At 49.0% G+C, this 15,754-nt stretch overlaps 3 protein-coding genes; all 3 read left to right on the top strand.

Moving 5' to 3' along the window:
- Window positions 1–8: 8 nt before the first annotated feature.
- GSTUM_00001342001 (uncharacterized protein) lies at window positions 9–1,668 on the top strand (the record flags this gene model as incomplete). XM_002838770.2 has 2 exons in its annotated part: window positions 9–1,370; window positions 1,433–1,668. The coding sequence occupies 2 exons, from the start codon at window positions 9–11 to the stop codon at window positions 1,466–1,468; spliced, it is 1,398 nt and encodes a 465-aa protein (XP_002838816.1). The 3' UTR covers window positions 1,469–1,668.
- A 6,982-nt stretch (window positions 1,669–8,650) lies between these two features.
- On the top strand, window positions 8,651–9,668 carry GSTUM_00001340001 (uncharacterized protein; the record flags this gene model as incomplete). XM_002838769.2 has 1 exon in its annotated part: window positions 8,651–9,668. The coding sequence occupies exon 1, from the start codon at window positions 8,937–8,939 to the stop codon at window positions 9,666–9,668; it is 732 nt and encodes a 243-aa protein (XP_002838815.1). The 5' UTR covers window positions 8,651–8,936.
- A 5,886-nt stretch (window positions 9,669–15,554) lies between these two features.
- GSTUM_00001339001 (uncharacterized protein) overlaps window positions 15,555–15,754 on the top strand; it is a gene marked incomplete at its 5' end in the record, with an annotated part of 1,575 nt that continues 1,375 nt past the window's right edge. The window contains one exon of the mRNA XM_002838768.2: window positions 15,555–15,754. This exon is cut by the window's right edge and continues 1,375 nt beyond it. Coding sequence (XP_002838814.1) covers window positions 15,555–15,754 — 200 coding nt within the window.

Raw genomic sequence — 15,754 nt, 5'->3', positions numbered from 1 at the left:
CTCCTCTCATGCTGTACGTCTCCAAGATGGTACCGACGTCCGATAAGGGCCGTTTCTACGCCTTCGGTCGTGTCTTCGCTGGTACCGTCAAGTCCGGTCTTAAGGTCCGCATTCAAGGCCCTAACTACACTCCCGGCCGCAAGGAGGACCTGTTCATCAAGGCTATTCAGCGCACAATTCTCATGATGGGTCGTTATATCGAGCCTATTGAGGACGTCCCAGCCGGTAACATTGTCGGTCTGGTTGGTGTTGACCAGTTCTTGCTTAAGTCTGGTACTCTCACCACTTCCGAGACTGCCCACAATTTGAAGGTCATGAAGTTCTCTGTATCCCCCGTCGTCCAGGTTGCCGTCGAGGTCAAGAACGCCAACGACTTGCCCAAGTTGGTTGAAGGTCTTAAGCGCCTCTCCAAGTCCGACCCTTGTGTCTTGACTTACATCTCGGAGTCTGGTGAGCACATCGTTGCCGGTGCCGGTGAATTACATTTGGAGATTTGCTTGAAGGATCTTGAGGAAGATCATGCGGGTATCCCGTTGAAGATTTCTCCTCCTGTCGTCTCGTATCGTGAGACTGTTGCCGGCAATTCGAGCATGACCGCCTTGTCAAAGTCACCCAACAAGCACAACCGTCTCTACGTCGCTGCTACCCCGCTTGACGAGGAGGTTGCTAAGGATATCGAAGCCGGGAAGATTGGTCCCCGTGATGACTTCAAGGCCCGTGCAAGAATCCTTGCTGACGAACACGGATGGGATGTTACTGATGCCCGTAAGATTTGGTGTTTCGGTCCTGACACCAGTGGCGCCAACTTGCTCGTTGACATGACTAAGGCCGTACAATACCTCAACGAAATCAAGGATTCCGTCGTTTCTGGGTTCCAGTGGGCTACCCGTGAAGGCCCTATCGCCGAGGAGCCTATGAGAAGTGTCCGTTTTAACGTGCTCGACGTTACTCTGCACGCTGATGCTATCCATCGTGGCGGTGGGCAGATCATCCCGACTGCTCGTCGTGTCCTGTATGCTGCTACGCTGCTCGCTCAGCCTGGCCTGTTGGAACCCATCTACCTTGTCGAGATCCAGGTTCCTGAGCAAGCGATGGGTGGTATCTATGGTGTCCTGACCCGAAGAAGAGGTCACGTTTTCTCTGAGGAGCAGCGTCCTGGTACCCCTCTGTTCAACGTCAAGGCTTACTTACCTGTCAACGAGTCCTTCGGTTTCACCGCCGACCTTCGTTCGCACACTGGCGGGCAAGCTTTCCCCCAGTCTGTGTTTGACCATTGGGCCGTCCTTCCTGGTGGTTCGCCTCTTGACGTCACCACTAAACCGGGTCAGATTGTCCAGGAGATGCGCAAACGCAAGGGTATCAAAGCTGAGGTAAGAATAGCCACCCATATAACTTTCGGGTTAGAAATACGAGCTGACTCTTTCATGAATAGGTTCCCGGCATTGAGAACTACTATGACAAACTCTAAGCAAATTAAAAAAAAGGGAAAAGGGGAAATTCTCAACGGCGATACGAGGGTTGGTATTTCTTTAACTGGGTTTTCTTATGTTTGTTTTCCAATTGGTTCTTGTTCATTTAGTGTTACAATAAGCTAGGTCTTTCATATTCTAGTAACCGTCGTTGTCAAATAAAGGGACGGAAGACCCCCAATTATGGGGTCTCATACTATTTTCGCTGCGTTCAAATTTTTTTTTTTTCCTAGCCTGTCTCTAATACCCTTTGGACAGCGATTGTGCCATCAATCGACCAGCTATTGAGGGGAAATGAAAATGTGGTACTAGAGCCAACGAGAGCGTGAAATATACTTGGTGGTATTAACGGTAGCCTTTTTGAGCACGTTGGGTGAGTTTTATACCCCCGATGAACCATCTGCTGCCATCTTATGGTACTTCTCGGATCTTTGCGCATCACTCGGATTCCCTGGATTTTCTTAGGCCTGGGTTGTATGTAAGGTGGCTTGTCGGCTTGAGCCGTGAGAGCTTTACCACCCCATCCCACAGGCCCAATACCGGTACCAGCGTTAGTTCCAGGATGTCTACATCGCATCATATTCGCTGCTTGGAAACTGCTGGCAGAAATCCCATAGGGTAGTATTTCCTCAACTATGATACATCCATCTAGTGTTGTGCACGAGCCTAGGTGGTCATTAGGCTCGATCCTGCTCGAGTCTCTTGGTGGAGGTGGAAATGTGGGAAGAGGTAGAGGAAACCCGTGGTGAAGATGGTTCTGAATTATAAGGGTAGTGTGTAGAGGTATCGTGGCGACTCTACTAGCCGATTTCAAAAATACACTCGAGCCGGCTCGTGAACAACACTACATCCATCCTGTTTCCCGCATTTCCCTAGCTGCTTCTCGAGACCCCTTCCCTCCTCCCCTTCCTCCTGATTATGCCACCTTTAAGCTTGCAAAATTCACTATTATGATAGAAAACCACGTCTATTAGCCTCAGGATGTGGTATTAAAGATATAAACCCAGGAGACAAAGATTAATATCCAAAACTAGACACACAAACAGTGACACTACTGTCTGGCCAAGAGGCCTTTCTCTATCACCATAACTAGCCAAATGAAAAAAATTGAAATAAGGAAGGGAGCACAGAAATAACCGAAATGATCATAATACCGGTAGTGGAAAAAAAAAGACTCATTAACGAATAGCTCCACCATCTCCTCCGGTCATCCCCTAGTTCTGCGGAAAGGAAAGGCCTGGGCTAGGCCTGATCTAGCAAATGTCAAGCATCACGAGCCTTCCATAACTTAATAAACCTCCCCACCCCCGCTGCTCCGCCGGATCCCTAGGAGTAAATCTGGCGGTACCAGGCGTGACCCGGGAACGGCTCGGTGGAGAAGGCGCCGCTCTGGCGATCGCAGGACCACAAAGTATGCTTAACCCTCGGGATCGATTGTAGCTTGCCCAATCAGCCGGTGAAACCGGTTTCGCAGTCGGGGAATGCGGGCGTCACTTATGAGCGAGAGTTTTAGGAGCGTGTTCATGATGGTTATGACTTGCATCATTGTGAATCGCTGTAAGGACCTACTGTCTCATCACCAGAAATGGGATTGGGGGTATATCTCTCCTGAAGAATCAAGCCTGAGGAAGAGGAGAAATCCTCTCTTGATACTTCAATTCAATTCAATTCAATTCAATTTACCGTGACACCGTTCTATCATAGCGGTATAGCACCCCCTGCCCAAATCTAGTGGAACCTCACTCATCATGTTCACCAAAGAATGGCAATAGTCCCTCGGCCATCCGCATTGAGAGCCCCCTCCTTTTCTTGCTTGCTGCTGTTTCTGCTTGTTTTGCAATCGCGTTTGTGCTCACTAATATTATTATCATACTAAATACGGGAACCCCCCCCCCCCCTCCACTATATCATAACCCTCATTCTTTGCTTCCTTTAGTCCTCTTAACTCCATTAATTTTGTCCTTAATCTCTTCTATTCTTATTTCGTATGATAAATGCATGTTAGTACGGTTCTTCCATGCATGATGCCATTTTTATCATTTCATTTCATCGTACTCCTATGGGATACCCTTCATGTACTGTACCAATATATATATGATACCGTCATAATATATTTTCTCACAATTTATATCAATTCTAACAGGTTTTCTTCGAATAACATTTAACGGTCATCTCGCAATTTTAAGAGCTCACTCCCTAATTGTAAGTCCCCTTTCGTAAATGTTGAAATGATCATTCACTAGCTTCTGGCCTGCAGGCGGTCAATCGGTAACTTCAGAAAATATTGTTTGGGTATATCCCCCTAGGTTTTCACAAACTGTATGAGTGTCTTTGATATCGGCCCAGTTTTTAACAATTATGTAAAATCAGTTGATAGTTATGATATTAGTCATAATTGAAGTTTTCCATTCTGCTAGATAAGTATCATATTTACTTATGATACTTCAATCCTCTATTTCTTATTTCGAGATTTTTATTTTTTTTATTTTAATGCTATGATATTCAGAAAATGTCGGAAGGCCAGACTAATAATAATAATGCTTGACTTTTAATCACCAGATGTCTATTTGGAAAAGGTACCCGAGTGAGAACACATGAGCCACAAACCAATCGATAAAGCTGCTATAAACAGATGTGAGACATTTCAAGGAAGACCTTTTTTCTACGAGTAAATTTCCCAAGCCAGGCGAAGCCCACGTCACCCCAAATCGGGTATTCCCCATACGAGCGCACTCTGCAGCCATGTTTCCCTGTTTCGGTAGTTGACGCGCGGCCAGCCTTGTTGACACGAGCTGGTCCGCTTATCAAGATTCTAGCCTACTGTATGATACTTAGTGAACTGAGCCCATTTCGCTGCTTGGGCTGTTTATATACGGAAGACCCAACGTTCGATCCAGAAGTGATGGCCAGCGGCTGGGTAGCGAGCGAGTAGCACTCTGGTGTCAAATTGATGTTTTCCGCCAGATATTATTCGCTCTGTCCTCTTTTGCTGGCAACTCCTTCCCCTTCCCCATGTTAAATTTATACCGAGCGGTGTCTGGCCATACCGATTCGCTAAGTTGGGTTCAACCTCGGTGCGGTCTAGCAGGATACTTACGACTCCTTCATGACCATTTACACAAGCTAGGAGGAGTGGTGTTTGGTCAAGATCCCAAGTTGCAGAGTTAGGGTTAACACCGGTGCGGCTTAGCAGGATCCTCACCGCTCCTTCATGGCCGTTTTCAGCAGCTGCAAGGAGCGGTGCTCGGTGATCCCGATCCGCAAAGTGGGGTTAACGTCGGCGCGACCCAGGAGGATTCCCACCGCTCCTTCACCACCATTCGCAGAAGCTTGGAAGAGTGGTGTTTGGCCAATCCACACCGGAGAGCCGGGATTAATATCGGTTCGGCCCAGTAGGGTCCTTACAGATCTTTCATTCCCCCCCTCAGCAGCCAAATTCAAAGGTGTACGGCCCCACCCATCGGTTCGGTCCGGATTCACCTATTCCATTGTCAACAATGCCTCCAAAAGTTCAGACTCCAAAGTATGCAACGTAGTGCAGTCCACTAAACCCCACACCACGGTACTTTACGTGGAATGGGGCTCCTCCGTTGGACAAAAAGATATTCGCAGCTGCGTGTTGGGGATATTGGTCCAGAATCCCAGCTGCGCGATCCCTCATAGACACTATAGGTTCTTCCCGGGTATGAGCTCCCCAGTGACAAGAATCATAGGCAAGAAGTGAAAAGGCACGTGGCGCAGTTTTGAGATCACACGGTAGTTCCCAAAATGATTGAGTTCCCAGATAGCTCAAGAAAACCTCTGCGATAATGGCATGGAGACTCTGGAAGACAATGTCCTGATGGCTGCGCAGATATTCCTGTAAAGTAGCATGTACAGTACTGTACCAGGCGGACCGTTGATGACGCATGCTCAGTGGTGACTGGTCCCATACAGGATGCTACAACAAGTCTCTATTGGAGGAACCATTTCAGTATCAATATTCGGAGATCCAATTTCCATTGCCAGATCATGGCATAGCCCATCGATGAGCAAGGGATCTACGCTGCCCTTTTATTCTCTCTAGAGAAGTTGTGCAGGCGTCGCCCAAGTCATTCGTCATCTCACGGAGCTTCTTTCTTCCACCTATGGCGATCCCTCCCAATATTAAACCCTATCGTCAGCTAAAGGTTTTTCGCAATTATGCCGAGCAATGATTACATTTCTGGAAACCCCCTGGAAATTTTTGTCATGATTCCTGACCTGAGGGCACCGTCCATCGCTCTACGGTATGGATCGGTGCCCAGCTTTGTCTCCAAGTACCTTTCCATGTCACTGAAGCGAGGTTGTGTAGTGATGGCGCTCACATGTAGCGGGATATTGCTTTCCAGGTATGATTGGATATAGGGCCTCGCGGTAAGAAACAATCTAGTATCCCATCCAAGATCTGGCGCAAAGATCGCAGAAACCCAGCTCTGTACAGTACTCCGCTGTAAACTCATCCTGCATCAACACAGATAAATACTTGCTGGAAGCAACCCAACACTGCCGGGAATAGTTCATCTTTGCAAGCCCTATATTTCCGCCCCCCCAGGATGAGGCCCCGGGGTTCGGAAGGCTCGTACGATCGCTTCCGGAATTTCCGGCAATCCTATCACAAACTGCCTCAGGAAGCTCCCAATCATAACTTCTGTCTTTTACTCTTTCTGGCCACGGTAATCGCAGTACGAGTACAGGCAACCAACTGCCACATTAGGTCCCGCAGCCTCATCGCATAGCGTATCTATAACTAAGGAGCTATTCTCGGGTGAGTAGCGATTCAAGCGTTATATCATACGGGCTTGCAAATCCTACCAAATAAAAGTCTTTCCTGCCCCTGGGGCCCCATGGCAAAACAGAATCGCTCCAACCGATCCGTCATTTCTCTCTTCCCGCCATTCTCGAAATGGTCTACTTTGCAGTCTTATTCGAGTTTGTGATATTAAGCTGCTGATGTTATTGCTGAATAGGTTTCGGTCGCAACTGTTGTTCATGCTTTTCCGAATGCAGGTTGATGGCACCTGTGAAAATACCCTCCCCTTGAAAGCAAAACAACGCTGAGCAGAGCCAGAGGGATGCTGATGGAGAAATTCAGTTTCCAATAGCGGGCTTGTGTCTCGACAAGAAATCAATCCTGGACGCCTTGCCCCAGTTGCCATGACTAGTAACTCGCTGCCCGTACTTGTGCTACATACGACGCTGGGTAAAAGTGTGGCAAAGACTTGTTAGACTGCCGTACCGTGCATCTATGAAAAGGCCCTACTCGGCAGGCAAATCCAGAAACACCGCAATATCCCCAAAACACCATACCCCCACATACGGAAAGGAGGCTAGCTTCAAAGAAATTACACATCAAGTACTGTACTCCTTCCTCTAATTCTGTGCAAAGGAAAAACGCAACTAGAGGCCCAAATATTGAGGAGTATGGAAAATTGTGTTGTCGCGAAATATTTCACAATATCTCGTGGACCGCTGTTTTCTTTAATTCTCAATCTTTAGGCTTTGTGTCATTTTTTTTTTTTTTTTTTTTTCATTCACACAGAATTAGTGGAAGGGTATCCCCGTTACCTGACTATGACATGAATTTTCTCATAGAATAGGGCAAGAGAAGGGGAGGATGAGAACAATTCCCCTTATTATCAGCATCGTGAGTAGATATCCGGGTTGATGGAGAAAGGGGGGGGAACCTGGTATCTAAACAATGTAAACCAGGGTACTGTACAAATGCATAAAACCAAGCTGTTATCATAATATATCCGTGGATGCCAGGCAGTGTGCTAAGAAACACATTACTGTGGTTCTAAGCAATTCCCATCTCTCTTTCTAACACTTGCAACAAAAAAAGCCAAACAAACAAATTTCTTCCAAGGCACCCGAGAGAGGTTGACATGTTAGGGAAGGTCTCTTCGCGTACTTGCCACAGTAGATAGATAGTTCACTCCTAACTCATCTTTTAAAATTTAATACTACACTCATGAATTTTGTCCAGGAGATTGTAGAAGTATTATCGTACCAATCCTATTCCTTGGCGAATCCAGGCCTTAAGCATCCCAAGCACGGACGTGCAATTCCATACCGGTACCATAAATTACCGTAATCTTGCACGGCGCTACAGTATGGCCTTGGAAGCCAGCCTCTTGTAATGAGGAGGACAGGCTGCGTTCTGGGGTCAGTAGCCTTGTAGTCTAGCCAATAAGCCTGCTGTCGGTGAAGGGGTACTGTACTGTACTGTACAGTACAACCCCTTTGCACCAGAACTTGACAAATTTCTCGTCAACCACCAATAGGACAACCGGTATCATATTATCATACTGGCACTCCGAGAAAAAAGTGCATACAACGGTAGCCCATCAAGGACAGTTGGTCTTACATTTCACCTAAAGTAGCTTGGGAAACCCTCCTGCAGTTGCGAGACCCTATGGATGTGCCCGAGCACAACCCGAGTAACCGTACAGTGCAGTACTGTACTGTACTAGTACAGCGCGGTAGACTAGTATGATAGCTGCATTGGCCAATTAACCAAAGAACAATACCTAGAGTATCCGCGCCGAAATACCGATAGGCTATTATATCCACCAACTAGTCGCAAAAACATGCAATCCTTCTCCCCGAGTGTAAAAATGGTATTCCAAGAAGTCTCTATCTCTTGCTCAGATCCCAACGTCTTGACATTCAATAAGATCAAGGCTCGGAAAACCCTCCTCGCGGGCTTCTCCATTGGGACAACCCAAGGGGGTAAAGTCAAAGTCAACCAACGGCGTGAACAATGGCCCACGGTTGGCCCGTGCTCTGTCCAAACCACGGATATCCCTTCGTTCGTGTACCGAATTTCAGGGAATTTTAGCTCGAAGGCTAGAGGAATTGGTACTGGGTTGAAGAGATATTTCATATGGTGCAAGTCCTCTGATGGTGACCCCGCCGATAAAGGTTTTCTGAGCCCGAGGATCCGCGGAGAATTTACTCGAATAATTGGTGTTACAGATCGCCGCCCTTTCAGGAAGAAGGGGGGTTCCCGACCGTGGTTCCGCCAATACGAGTACTGTACCAGCAAAACCGTGCAAGCATAATCCCTGAGCCACGGGCCACATATCGTCATCGCACTCGTACACAGCACCTCTTGTCCTGTTTTGCCCCGTTTGGTCCACTCTGTCCGTGCTGCACTTCTCACTCACTCACCTAGTACAAGACCACGTCTACCCGGCCTATCTGTCTGCCATGCCTCTTAGGCAGAAGTCGGTAGGGAGCAGAATCATCCCAACGGGAGACCAGCCACCGAGGTTCTTGCTTTACATTTATTTGTTGGGACTGCTACTGCTTGTGAGGGTTCTGACCGGGGGTTTAAGGATTTGGAAGTACTTCAAGGAGACGTAGAGTGAAAGAAAAACAGTTGGGAGTCGGAAGCGTCATCATCAGCAACGAGAACGATAACGGTAACGATAACGCAACGAGATGAAGTTTTCCACGGGTTTTATTGCGGCGGTAGTGATAGGACCAGGAATGGGCGTTTTTGCATCTCCGGCGCCTAAGAATCCTCCTCCTCCGATTGCTTCTTCGAATCCATCATCGACACTTACGCTCCTCGAGACAAACAACCCCCAAACGCCATCACTAACGCCAACAGACCTCCATGACCCCCCGAATCCGCAATTCACCCCCCTCCCACACCCCGAAAACATCTCCCCCTCCGCTCCCTCCCCCGCCGCTGCGATCCACCCCCGAGCCCCACAGCAAACCTGCGCTCCAAACTCCGACACAAACAATTCGGGCTGCAACAACTCGGGGCTCGGCAACTCTGGAACCTCAAACTCCGGCATAAACAACTGCGGCACCGGCAACTCCGGAGTCGGCGTCGGTTGTAGCGACGCCGCTGTCAAGACGAGCGTGTTTGTCGCGATGAGCGCGACAACGGTTTACGTCGTTAGCACTGTTACCGTTGATGGGGGTGCTGGAGGGACGGGAGTGGGAGGGACAGCCGTGGTTGTAACCACGGTCCAGAGCGTTATCCAGGCCGGAGCGACGGCTACGCAGACTATTGTTCTGGACATGAGGGGACAGAAATTTGGGTGCGACTATTGGAAGACGCAGGGGTATACGTGCTCTCTTGGAAGTAGGAGACTTGGAGTTGGCGGGTGGTGGTGGGGGATTATCGGAGTGGTAATGGTGGGTGTAGTGCTTTTGTGAGATTGAGAGCGGTGGTGGTATATTGTGAAGTTGCATTTTTTTCACCCCGTTTGGCGTTGCTCTTTCCGCCCCGAATCTCCCACACGAAAAAACTGGACAGCCTGAGGCGATGTAAAAACAATTGGGACAAAAAGTTTGCTTTTTTTTTCTTCCTCCTTTCTATAATTTTCTCATGTTTTCTCACACAAGGCTGAATGATACTCTACGAATCCAATGGTATTTGTACTTCAACTTCATTTGAAAATTGAATGTACAGTACCTTACCGTATCAGAGAGAGAACTCATGGAGCAGGATAATATAATACCCAAGCTATTCAAAACAACTCCAAAACAATCAAAAGAGATATTGATGAATAACATTCACCAGTTACCACCATCTATGCAAAACTCGGCAGAACTGGACAGCACTTCCCCTTCCATACTGTGGAAACTCACATTGAATCCGGCGGTGAAATTGGAATTGCTATTGATTTCGAAAATCAATCCCTAGCTCAATGCCGGTATTCAAGATTAATGGTAACCTACTGTACTGTGCATAAACTAGCACTCTGCATGACTCATCAGCTTTGGTCAAGACGAAAAAAGTCATGGAAAGGTTAAAGCCTATATACCATACCAAGAAAGAAAGGAGTCCGTATGAAAAAAAAAGGAATGATTGCTGATACCATAGGTCCCCATCATCCGGGGCCATAGTCTACCCTGCTGACGACGAGTAAATTGGGGAGTGGGTCTTTTTTTTTTTTTCGGGAAGGGACCATCTCAAGTGGTCATGAACCTATCATACAATTTTACAAAGTACTTGCACCCCCCCCCCCGCTCTCTCTCTACAGTCACGGACGGCTCGGGCACGACACATTATATACCAGACCGACAGATTGGCAATCACCAGCTCACTCACTTACTCATGGAACAAAGTCATGCACTCTAGAAGAAAAGAAAAAAGAATCTAAACTCACCCATATATAACCACCCCATCCGAGGCGGAAAGGAAAGTCCTTGCTTCACACCCACTCACCCACTCACCCACTCATTCCAAGAACAATTCTCGTTACCAGGTCATCACACCCAGCGCAAAATCGTCCAACGGGAGAGCTATTGTATTATATTGTAAGAAGATCCAGCAACGCCCATCAGGCTGATACGCCGGGAGAAGAAAAAAAGGAAAAAATACCCTCCCCTACCTTACCCTACCCCAGCCTGGGTCTCACAAGGCGGCATATCGGACAAAAGTGCAATTAAACCCCCCCCCCCAACAACAACAACAAACCAACCAATAATACAGTTGTGCGGATGCGATGCGGAGCGGGTAGATCTCGATATATTGCATATATGCTAGTACGTACGTATGCGTCTTATGTATGTATCGGTAGAAGGGCTCGGTATTTGGTGTGTAGGGAAAAAAACGTTGCTGGCGGTTTTTTTTGGGGGGGAATACGGTAGGCGGTTCACGGCCACTTTTTTCCCCTTGTATAGTTTTACTCTGGGGTATTTTGGAGGTGGGGTTTTGTATACTAGAATCTGATTGTGTTGCGGTTATTTTGTCGGAATGTTACAAGTATCGGATCCTGGATGGTGTACTGTACTGTATCGTACAGTAATTCCCACGGGTCAGGGGGTCTGGTCGGGCTACAGTGATATCAGTTAGGGTTTCTTTCTCTTCTGAAATTAGTTATGTGTGATTGCTGTGCTGATCATCCATCTCCGGAACTGTGCAGAGTGGTTTGCCAGCGCTATCTGCTCGGTATACCATAGCGGTGATAACAATACCGGATCTTCCTCGACAAGCACCGTCTTTGTCCGATGTTAGAAGTAGCTGTGGCCCAATCTGGCCAGCACCGGTAGTAAGCAGTGTTTGCTCTGGCACTCCTGATAGTCTACCGCAGTGTTGAAGCTTCAGAAGCCCTGGGGAGCTCTAGATGCAAACTACCAGCGCGCCCACCAATCAAGTACAGAAACCCTAGCTAACGAGTGAAAGCCGTAGATGTAGATGATGATGTACCCAAACTGGGCATGTCTATAGGAGAATCTCTTGGAGTATCGGCCCAAGACTCGATATTTCTTCCTAGTCGCCCTTTGTAAAGTGTGGTGCGGCTGAGCAATCTAGCACCCCCCGTTGCTGCATGGAATAGCTTGGCTTTTGAAGGTAAATACTGTGTATGTCGCATGATGGTGTGTCAAGTGTGGGGGCTGATACAGCAGAATGCTATAATGCACGGGTTGTATTGCGTAGGTGTTAAAATTGTGCTTCAGGTACAGTACCGGTAGCTACGGCTTGAAAGAGTTCACGCGAGAACGAGGGCAGGTGGTGTGATCCCGAAAAGTAGAATAGCAGATTTTTACAGTCCGCTACCGGCACTCACTCAATCTTGAGAAGTCCCATCAACCTTGTAACATTACCGCAGAAACTCGAGCAATCGAACCGTCGTGTATTGTATCTTGGGCCCCACTCCCCCAACAAGACCTAGTAATAAAAAAATTTCCCCATCCTGGAAGGGGGAGGGGAAGGGAGATTTCCCTAGATGGACCAGCCCCCCACGAGTGAAGCTGCGCCCTCAGCAGACGAGGTGTTGTTTGTCAAGTCAACACTGGTATCATACCCCCGTTAGCCACGATAAGGCCATTCTAAGCCCCGAACTCCTCGCTGAAGGTGTCGGTTTACTATCATAGTTCAACTCCCCATATTGCTGGAATAAATTTCCTATGATACCTGGCACGTAAGAGACGTCGATGACGACTAAAGTACACGGACCATGCATAGGACGTGTGCAGCTGATATCGATCATGTATCTAGCGCCTCCCTTTCACCGAGGAGCCTCCACCCGGCATCTCACAAGATGAATCTCCCACAACACCCACCCCAAGACTCAAAAGTCTCACCCTCGAGTGATAACTCATGACTACTCACAGGCAACACTGGCTGCTCATCGAGCCCCAGAATCCGATCCCAGGTATAGCAGGAATAGGATTTCAGCTCGTACCATGGTTCGAGAGCTGCTCGGCGGGTGGGCGTACCACGTGTTTTTCCAAACCCCCCCAATAAGCGGTTTCCCTAATCGGAGTTTGATGCTGCCGGATGGGAGGGGGCATATCGACAGGCAAGTACCCTGATATCTTGATTGGACTGAGTAGAATACAGATAGGAATTGCAGTTTGGGGCCACTTTTGCGCTTTGAGGAATCCCTCTGGACAAGGGGCTTTTCTTGCGGGGGGCGATATGATTCCTGGGGCCATGTTTTTGAACAGGGTGGCTAGAGTCTTGGGCAGTTTGTATGGGATATATACTCGAGTATACTAGTAGCAGGGTGGGGCACCCACCTTGGTATCTCTCAGGACAGAAGAAAATTGACCAAGTGACATACGGTAACATCCCGGGAGACTGCCTGCCTGTCTATAGAAAGGAAACAAGCATAACCAGCGTCACGAATCATTCCTCAGGGGGACACACTTCAGCTCAAGTTCCGCAGACAAATCCACGAGCGCGACTATCCCTCCCCCAATCTCATCTCAATTTCAATATCAGAAATACTTTCCTTCCCCCCCCCTCCCTCGTGAGACATGCAACGCACAAACGCCCCCGTCGATCCCCGTTTTTCCCTTCCTCCCCTTACCGGTACTCGTACTGGGTAGCCTAATTACGCCATCCACCCCTAACTTACCGGCATTTACTATGGAATCACGTGCCGACCCGCGCAACCGACGCCCCTTCAAACAAAAGGGAAAAAGGCGCGAGGGAACAGGAGCGTGACTCCCTCACCTCGAATCCACCAAACACGCGAAGCAAGACGCGTAAAACGCGTATATCGCGTTGGGAGGGTGGTTGGGTTGCCCGTTGGGGGGAGGAAAAGAGGGGCTGGAAAGAAAGCGGGGAGGCTGGGCGACGCCACAAAGTCTCGTGATTTCGTGGGAGACGTGAGTGAGTGCGGTACTTTACCCTGGCCGGTTTTTACCCGCCTTTTTGTTTCTCCTTCCATCAACTTTAAGGTGTTCTATGTGAGGCTTTGCATTATAGGAGGGGGTCGGGAGGGAAGCTGGGGGAATAGAGTGGCTCTCTCCATCTTTTTATTTTTTTCGCCTTGGGTGGCGCTTTTCTCTTTTATCTCTACATTTCTCGCAGATCCTGGGCCGGGATTGGGACTGGGTGTGAGGATATCATATCATTGTCTTGCCTCTGTCTTCCCCTTCCCTTCTGCCTCCTATCTTCCTGCGCCGCGTTTTGCTTATTGGTGGGATTGGTGACCCTATTTTTTCGGGCTATAAGGGCAGGGAGTATGGTTATGATTGTTTTTCGCAGTTAGCTAGCAGGAGGGGTGCTGAAGTGTGTGGGGGCAGGGGGCTGTGGTATTGGTGCTCTTCCGTGTCCTCCTCTGCTCTCCTATATCCTGCTGCTCTCCCCCATCCACTACCGCATGGTGGGGGGTTGTGGCGGCCGTGAGTGGTGGTGGGTGGAGGGGAAGGTGGAAAGGAAGCCAAGGGAGCACAACCAGGACTCATGATGAAGAGTTCGGGGGCAGAAGAAGTCACTTTATTTCGCGTGCCGATAAAAGCAAAAAGTGCCATGCTCCCTTCCCCCCCATCCCGCCCTGGTTCGATCGCGATCAAAATGGGAAAAGGATATTTTGTGCTCTTTCCATCGTTTTTACGACAGCTGTAAAAATCACTTTTGCTGTATCTGTCCCGTACAGTACCGTAAGCACTGTCGTTTAACTGCCCTGTGTGTGCGTGTGTGTGGTATTGTGGGTTTTCTGTTTTGGTTCGTGTCAGCCACTTGGAAGACGGGTCGAGTAGGAGAGGTGAGAGTGAGTGAGTGAGTGAGTGAGTGAGAATGCTGGTTGGACTGAAGAGTTTTTTTTTTAGTCGACTGATTTGTAGGAGTTGACTGGACTAGAGTCAGGAAAGTGAGTGGTCTTGTCTGCCTACTTGCATGGTCGTGCCCTCTCTCTCCCCGTCCCTCTGCCTCTTTCTCCCTCTCTCCCTCTTTCCTCCTCTTCCTGGCACATCGTCAACAACCACAACGCCTCTTTTCGTTTCCTCACCCGTTACCCCCGAGCTTAACCCTGTCCGTCACGCTCCGTCCCTCGTTCCGTCTTCGACCCTAACGGTTCCCCATCCCTCCTCCCTCTTCCCCTCCCTCCTCTCTCCCCCCTCCACCCCACCCCACCCTACCCTACCCTACCATTTCTGTTCCTTCCCCTCCTTCTGGACCCCCCACCACCACACACACACACGCATATCGTCATCCACTCGTTCACTTGTCCATAATGTCACAGAGCAGTGCTGCATCATCGTCCTCTCTCCCGCCCTCTTCGCAAATCCCTCCACCAGACTATTACGAGCCCCCTCAGAGACGGTTATCCACACCCTCTTCTCAGATGGCTCCTCGTAGCACCTCTCATAACCCTCCCCCGTTACTTACTCACTCTACCAGTAATATCTCGCAGGCATCAACCATCTTCTCAATGCCGGAAGAGGATGACGAACGACCGCCGGATTCCCCCTCCTCTTCTTCCCATGGTTCGCCTCCGTTAATATCTGCAACGACTACTCCCGTGGTTCCCCCTTCAGGCGCAAATCCTCAGTGCAATCCCTTTCCTGCCAGTCCTTCCGTCGCTGCGTCAACAGCAGGATCGAAACGCACGGCTTCCGGGACCGTCAAGAGCACGTTGCTCGGCGCGTCCGGTCCCGGCTCGCCTGCTACGCCGGTGACGCCAAGGTTCGCGAGGATACACACGGGAATCGATGCAAGCCCGAGGGATGTTTCACAGGTACGCTCGACCTCTATAGAATGCTCAATTCCTCCGTTGTTTTGTAGATTTGTTGTGCTTTGTGCTTACACGTTCCTTCCCATGGATGTTCAGATCTCCACCACCCTCCGAACACGGTTAACATATGCCCTTCTCAAACTGGAAAATAACTGGACTACCGAGAGTATTGGTCAGATTGAGGCGCGCGTTGCCCAGGGTCAATACCTGTCTTCGTCACCTTCTCCACGCGTTTGTATCAAGCGTGAGCCGAGTGATGGGGATGATCAGTCATCCAGTCTCGATTCCATACGACGGCACACGCCGACTAATAGCGAGCCCAACACA

The sequence above is a fragment of the Tuber melanosporum genome (genome assembly GCF_000151645.1).
Source record: "Tuber melanosporum whole genome shotgun sequence assembly, scaffold_279, strain Mel28".
Classification (NCBI taxonomy): Eukaryota; Fungi; Ascomycota; class Pezizomycetes; order Pezizales; family Tuberaceae; genus Tuber; species Tuber melanosporum.
The sequence above is the reverse complement of the archived record's forward strand: the minus strand, read 5'-3'. Positions and strand labels throughout refer to the sequence as shown.